This window comes from Zea mays, chromosome 4 (genome assembly GCF_902167145.1).
Source record: "Zea mays cultivar B73 chromosome 4, Zm-B73-REFERENCE-NAM-5.0, whole genome shotgun sequence".
In the NCBI taxonomy this organism is placed as follows: domain Eukaryota; kingdom Viridiplantae; phylum Streptophyta; class Magnoliopsida; order Poales; family Poaceae; genus Zea; species Zea mays.
In genome coordinates, this window is record NC_050099.1 from 173,901,687 (window position 1) to 173,909,137 (window position 7,451).

At 47.5% G+C, this 7,451-nt stretch overlaps 1 protein-coding gene across 1 annotated transcript; it reads right to left on the reverse strand.

Moving 5' to 3' along the window:
* Nucleotides 1-875: 875 nt before the first annotated feature.
* LOC100286049 (zinc finger C-x8-C-x5-C-x3-H type family protein) lies at nt 876-4,052 on the reverse strand. Its single transcript, NM_001158937.2, has 3 exons — nt 3,689-4,052; nt 3,128-3,238; nt 876-3,009 (listed from the first exon to the last, which is right to left on the reverse strand). The coding sequence occupies exons 1-3, from the start codon at nt 3,785-3,787 to the stop codon at nt 1,270-1,272; spliced, it is 1,950 nt and encodes a 649-aa protein (NP_001152409.2). The 5' UTR covers nt 3,788-4,052; the 3' UTR covers nt 876-1,269.
* Nucleotides 4,053-7,451: the final 3,399 nt, after the last annotated feature.

Below are 7,451 nucleotides of genomic sequence, written 5' to 3' on the forward strand. Positions count from 1 at the left end.
ACTGGTAAGGCTAGTTTTGGTCTCTAGTGAGCTATAGCACATGTTTTCATGGCCCAACAGCCATTTTTATGTCTTTATTTCGCCATCCACATTTTGGTCCATAGAGCACGGTAAAAGCAGTTTTTTAGCCTCTGGTGAGCTATAGCGCACATTTTCATAGTCGAACAAACATTTTTATGTCTCCATTTCACCCTCCACATTTTAGTCCATGGAGCACGATAAAACCAGTTTTTGGCCACACGTTTATATGACTAAACAGTCAATTTCATGTCTCCGGACTATCACCTACGTTTTAATTAGTCCCTAGAGTCCGACAAGACATTTTTAGGCACCGGTGAGCTATAGCACGTGGTTTTATGGTCGAGTAGTCATTTTCATGTCTTTCTATGCTCCGCCACCAACGTTTTCATGCTCTAAAGCTGGTGAGGCTTTTTTTTTTTTGTTCCCGTGACCTAATATTTGTATCTTTGTAGACCTTTTCAATGTGGGTTGGTGGTAACCTCAGTGAGAGGGGATGGCATTAAGTGCAAAGACTAGCAAGGGAGGTGTGACATCTACTGGTTTTGCATTGCGTGGTAACATCAGATCGGGGATTTGGACGGACCTGAGAAGGAAATTACTATTGCAGGGTTGTGGTCTGGGCTAGTTGGTTGGTTGTGGAGCAAGACGAGTCTGGTAGATATTTTGCAAGGGTTTTTAGCTAGGTGAAGAGCGTGCTGGGCGATGTTTTATATTGCAGTCAGCAAGCCTAGAGATGATGGATGTCAGAAACAAGAGAGCAGTGCTTGCTGTTAATGTAGCGCAGTATTCACTTCTACTGTGTTCTATTATTGTGTAAACTAGCTAGTTATGTGCTGTTCACAAACAAATAGACATCGAATAAACAGACTGTACTGTACATCTGGAGGCAAGGGTTCGTGTAGAATGAACTGTAGATGTATCTTCTACCAGGCAGCAATATGTTTTCTTCAAAAAAAAAAAGAAGCAGCAGCAAATACGGATACAGTACTGTTCTCATGTCAACTAAAAATACATGCAGGAGTCTATAGAGAAGCCGCATCACATTTGCGTGAGTAGTACAGTACAGACAGACAGGTCAACAAGCGAGCTCTCCGATGGATGGAGGAGCTCATTTTCTCAACAATGTCCATTCTTCTATCTCTCTTCTCCCACCTATATTAGTCTCTGTCTTTTGCGCAGTGAACTAAAAAGTACCTCGCGCCAAAGGAGATAAACACTTTGTGGGGAATGAACCGCTTTCTGTCGCTATCAGGAGATCATCACGCTCACTTTTCGTGCAAAATCGTCGTCCCCATCCTCCAAATCGTCGTCGTCCTCGTCTTGGTAGTCCTGGTACTCATTCTCTTCCTCGGCGTTGACGTCTGCCTCCTCATAGTCGTAGTCTTCTGCTGCTGCCTCTCCGTCTTGATGCTCCTCCACCTCTTGGGCAGCTGCAGCTTCATCGTCATAGTCTTGTGCTGCCGCATCTGCGTCTTCATACTCATCCAGCTCTTGGGCCACTGCAGCTTCATTGGCGTTATCGTCGTACGCCACATCATCTTCAGGATGGAAAGCTTCCTCTTCCTCCTCTTCTTCTCCAATCCCCTCCATGTTCTCCCCAACCGTGTCATTTGCTAGGGTTTGGATTTCTTCTTCAGCTCCTGCGGCGTAGTTATCTGCTTCCTGTGTGATGCCAGGCTGGGCAGCGGGGATTTCAGAAGCTGGCTCTCTTTTTCTCTTCAGTATGGCACTTAGGGGCTTTGGACCTTCAAACGAAGCAGCCTCCCTGCTCCAAACTATTTCTGAAGTCATACGAGAAGAACCTAAGCCCTTGACGACGGCATCTTCTCCTGACCTGCCGACACCTTTCTTTGCCTTCAACTCTGCAAGGCTCTTTGGACCAGCAAAGTTCAGTGATTCAGTATCCTCACTGCTACTTGCCTTCACTGCCAAACCTTTTGCACTGCTACCCGGTATCTCCTCACCCAATCTACCCTTTAGCCTTTCATGAAGCCTCCCTCGAAGATCTGAGGATTTTGGTGGCGACAATCTGGCTCTAGACCCTCTATCCCACTCCTCTGACCGTGACCCAAGACTGTCAAACGCTGTCTCCCCAGGTAGTCTTATTCTATCATGCAGTCGAGACCGTGAGAGGCCATCCTGCTGTTCACCTCGCGGACGATGTTGGTCATTGCGCTCATCCTCAAGATGTGTATCATGCCTGCCCAGGGCTTCAGCCGACCTTGAATTATTATTGGACTTTCTTTGCTTCAGTAGCCTATGGCGCAGATCCGAACTGCCGGCAGCCACAGAGGGGATATGCTCTCTCTGGGGAATCCTTTTCTCTGACGAAGACCTCTCTGCTGAATTTCTGTATGACCTTTCTGGTTCATAGCCACCATGTGTTTGCCTCGTCATCCCTCCAGCACCATTAAAACCGGCAGTTACACAAGAACCGGCGGATGGTTCTCTCGCAAATTCGCCAGCCTCCATACCATTGTCGGTTAAGCCATCTCGGGCTGAAGGCTGAGGCTGGTAACGCTTTGGTGCACCGGGCTGTGCATAAGAACTACTGTGATTCTGATAAACTACTCTTGATGGGTTTTCGGTCCTACTCGTCAGATTTTCCTTGTGATGAAGCGGTTTACCATCATGATAAGTGCTGGCCTTTGGCTTGTCAACTACGGCTACTGCAGGAGCACTCAAGTTGGGTTTTGTCCACGAGTTGTTCAACGGTGGATGGAGATTAGGCTGCAAGGCAGGGGTGGTGAAGACCTTGGCCGGAGGCTGTGGAGCAGGGTTTCCAGCAGACCGGGGCGCATGCAGAAAGGCACACCTGTCCCCTTTCGTGCACATGCCCTTCTGAAAGTAATAGCATGGAACACCCTGCTTGGCAGTGGCAGGAACAGATCCCTGGGGCTGAGCTGGAACAGAAGCTGAAGCTTGATGGGGTACAGACTGTTGAGCTGGACGTGGAGTCGTTGGTGCTCCGGCCATGTTGTCTAATGGCTGGGGGAAAAAAGAAGATAGAAGCAGAGTGAAGCATCGTCATGCTTGTGTTACGTAATAAGCAATCATGGCATTTGTGTTTGCATTGAAGAGAGCGGAGGATGGACGGAGGACGCACCGGGTGCCTAAAGGAGCATTTAGGATTTGCGCAGTTGCCATGGAACCAATACCAGCAGTCCCTGGGATTCATCCTCGCAGCATCGCTATGACGGTACTCGCATTCACTTCCCTGCATGCAAGACAACATGTGAGTGATGCAGGTATGTAAGCGAGGTGAGTCCAACTCAAGCTCAACTAACAAGTACTACTAGGGTAGGCTAGGAGTTACAAAAATTGAAGTGTCTGCCATGGCTATGGATCTGGAAATGATGCAGGTGGCGATGGCAGCGGAGCGTTGAAAGGAACTACGTACGCATGCGATGCCTGCGACGAACTGCTTAAAGAGATCTATAGCATGAGATTCCGAAAGGAACAAGGAAAGTAAGGTGGGGATCCAGATCGAAGGCTAGGGTATGCTAGGTGGCGAACATGGCATGCATCTGGTCCTGGAGGAGGAGGCGAAGAGAGATGCTGTGGCGCATCTTCTATAATTCAAGGGAGCGAGCAACATGTTATCGCAGAAGAATTAAGAGAAGATAGAAGGGGCTAGGCCTGGGGAAGTAGCAGGAGTAGGTGGTACCTTTTTGCAGGTCAACGGGGAGGCGAGGAAGTAGATGCAGTCGGTGCTCCGGCGGCGGCGCGCCTCCTCCTCGTCGGGTCGCGCGGCGGCTGAATCCATAGCTGAAGATTAAGGGTTGGAGGCAGGCGAAGTCTATAAGAGGGGATCGATTGTTTCGGGTGAGAAGGATGGATCTGCTGCAGCTTTTTGGGTTGGTTGTGGTTGCGGTCGCGAGCTCTCAGATCAGCTTCCTGAACGAACCCCCAGCTCAAGGCAAGGGGGTGGGAGGAGGGAGGGGAGGGGATCCCAATCTGCCAAGCCAGCCCTGCACCGGCTGCTACTCTCTCACTCTAGTCTCTGCTCAACAGTGCCGTGTCGTCTTGTGTGGTCTGGTTGATGCCTGATTCAGTGACACTTTGGACTAATAAATAACTTTCGTTATGATGGGATATGTGTTGGATATACGTCGATAATAAAGATTCAATCTCTTATTCAAACTTTCATAGATTATGGTCCATGAAACATTCAGAGTACTAATAGATCATAAGTGTTGACAATCCATCAGTAAATTGCATCGTCACCGTAGTAGATCATAGATGACGGCCCCGCCAATATTGTCGGGGGAGGGTGAAAGTCTACTTGAAGGCATGTTCAGTTGCAAGGGGATTAAATCTCCTATTTAAATTTTGACTACAAAGGAATTTAATCTCCTCCAATCATCTTCATTTCCCCCTAACCAAGCCCTGAGGGGATTGGACCCTTGTGGCTTTGGTGCGACGGCGGTGATATCACGGCGCCGAGTTTTGACAGCCTGCCTGGAGGCCAAATCAGCTATACCTTCTGAAGATGACGGCCACAACGAAAAAGGCCTCCTAGAAGTCGAGATCCTTGTCAGCGTTAGTCACCCTATCTAGTTCCAAGCCTCACCTTGACCTACGCAAGGTCAAGATGCCCCCATGGGGCACCCTCGACCTAGCGATCTGGGCGCGGAATGTCGGAGGAGTGTAGTGTGTTGCCCGAGGGCATCTTGTGCAACGACAATGAAATTAGCGATGTCAGATCAACACTATTGCTTGGCCTCCGGACCCACGATTGGGCCTAGGGGTTGTAGAGTAGCGTTTGGGCAATTGTTGGGGCTACCTAAAGTCAAGGGGACGACGATCGTCGTGGAGTAAGCAGGACAGACCTACCCTTGCTACTGAAGAGGCAACTCAATGCTTCCCCTTTTAGCTTGGCATTGGGCCACCGGAGTTCTGGGCATTAGAGGCGCCCAACTGTTGTGAAGGCATGTCATGGGGACGTTGTCATGCATGGATGGTGCTCCCCCAACTAGGGGTAGTGCTCCTGCTCCATCAGGGCAAAGGTAGAAGAGATGGGACCACCAAAGCAGACTGATGGATGCGGGAGTGCAAACTTGGCGAGGATGTTGATCGTGGTTGTGAGATGCGATGTCGGAGTGGTTACCGTGGTCATCGCTAATAGACTCAGACTCACGGTTGGCCATGGAGATGCTACATCAACATGCCAAATGTGGTCCCTATCTGGCACACCAGTTGTCGTCATCTAACCGTTAGGGATACAAGAAAGTACCCCCACCCCGTTTAGGTTCTACAAGGGTTTAGCGTTGTTGCGATATCAACACTGGTGACCGGTTGGGCCCTATCCGGATAATTCAAGAGAGAACACGTTGAACACGTGGACACCGCAAGGGAAACAACAGATGTAGAGGGGTTTGTGTTGCCGGAGCGTAATACCCTACGTCCTCTTTTGGGTGGTTTTTATTGCTGGGAAATGACTAGGTGTCGAGCACGAAGATGATTATGAGAGTGTGAGAGCAGGAAAGTCAAAGTGTGAAATCGTGAAAAAGGAGTCCAAAAGGAAGTACTTGTAGCAGGGGCACCCTCTCCCTTCTATATCCCAAGGGAGATGAGGTTACAGCTGATAAGTGGGGGCCAGACTAGCAGGCTGACCCAATCTATTTTAATGGACATCTTGTAGACATTAGTCTGTAGTCTTGTCAAAATGTTGTCTGCACATCATGGATGACCCAGTACATGGCAGGTAATGGCGCATGTCATCCATGCCACCACAGTGCTACACTAGTGCCATGCCTAGAATGTTTGGGCCTGACAACCTGTGAGTGGGTACGATGCAGCTACAATCGCGCCAGTTCCTTCAGACAGGCATGGCATATCTTATGACTCCAACTCCTTAACCAACTGTGGTGTGAGTGGCTAGGACACATGGCGCGTCGGAAGATCCACTTTTGACTGTGGTCGACATGAGGCTCGGATGTTTTGTGGCATGCTCGAACCCTACAACTAGGGGTGGTAATGGATCACGATGCAAAATATTTCTTCATAATTTGTTAAGGCCCTAAATTAATTTTAGTTCAAAAATAAATAGAAATAGAGCTCGATCCTAATCCGATCTGATCCTTAAATTTTCTAGTGCAAAAATTAGAGCACATTATCACCCCTACCTGGAATAGTCTAGAGTCCTGGTGCCTGGGGCACATGGCGCTCCTAGGTTGTGCACTATAGTCGGCGGAGCGAGTACTTGAGGGAGACCTCCCTAGGGTTTGAAGCCCCAAGTGGGACCCCGAGGACATGTGGCGCTGTTGAGTCCCACCTAGGCAGGGGACCACCAGCGATACATGGAACAACCAGACCCCACAGATGATTCAACAAGGGAGGTTGCAAGATGGGATCTTGATGAAGGCTTGCATGGTAAGGGACCCCCCTCATGATGTCGCGTGGTAGGGGTCCTGAGTCCCAACCATGCATTCTTTTATCTCTTTAATGGAGTCTTGTTGATCTGACCCACCTCAAAGCTGGGGTACGTAGCATGTCCTCATGCATAAGCCTAATTTGCTTGTAGCGCCTAGGGTACCCATACCCAGGGGCACTAACACACATGGTTTGTCTTTCACCATATGTATGTATACATACAGGGGGAGCTTAGTCTACATAATGCTAATATCAATTTTTGTGTGATCAAAGAGAGAAATGAGAGAGAGAGTATGCAGGAGCAAAAGAAAGCCCAACCCATTACAAGTACAAAAACCACAGAATATTCATTTTTTGAATTGGCATCTAACATAGTGGAAGCTATATTTGGTAAAAGGGAGAGGTTGTAAATGGGGAGAATGTAATCCTATTTTGAAAATGGTTCTAAAAAGGGAGGTAGTGGTTTATAGAGTTAGAGGGAGGCTTAAGTCCATAATACCACAATAAGGACTTTTTAGCAAGGGCAAAATATTTTTTATCAAAATTTTCTAAGTGGTATCTTTCAACATTATATGAATCTTGCCTTTGCATTTGCATCCTAGTAAGTAGATTGATCAATTTTTCATATTTGTTATTTGTTTGTATTAGTTGTGTTGTCGACTTGTCGTCAATCACCAAAAAGAAGAGATTATGAGAAAATGGACTAAGTTATATCGATAGTTTAATTTTGGTATTTGATAATCAATATAACCATTTAGACTAACATATTTGCTAGTATCTTTGATTATAATTTAAATGATGCATGGTGGACTTAGACAAAGGTAAAACGGTAATTCAAATGATCAACGCATCAAGCATAGACATCAGAAAACGTGTTGAAGACCTTCAAGCGCATGCAAGTCTAAGACACAAGTTGAAAGAATCCAAGATGGACACACAAAGAAATGAAGAAGAATATAATACTAAGCATCACTTAACATGTCGGCGAAGCACTGGATACGAGTAGTATTGTACCAAAGAAGGGCTACTGTAATAGAGTACACCAGAACGCCACA

What these genes read in the sequence shown, in the direction of transcription:
- LOC100286049 (NM_001158937.2), bottom strand. Translation starts at nt 3,787, where the DNA reads ATGGATTCAGCCGCCGCGCGACCCGACGAGGAGGAGGCGCGCCGCCGC. An exon ending in CCCCGTTGACCTGCAAAAAG is followed by an intron (nt 3,239 to 3,688) that starts GTACCACCTACT and finishes TCTTGCATGCAG; the next exon opens with GGAAGTGAATGCGAGTACCG. An exon ending in AATGCTCCTTTAGGCACCCG is followed by an intron (nt 3,010 to 3,127) that starts GTGCGTCCTCCG and finishes TTTTTCCCCCAG; the next exon opens with CCATTAGACAACATGGCCGG.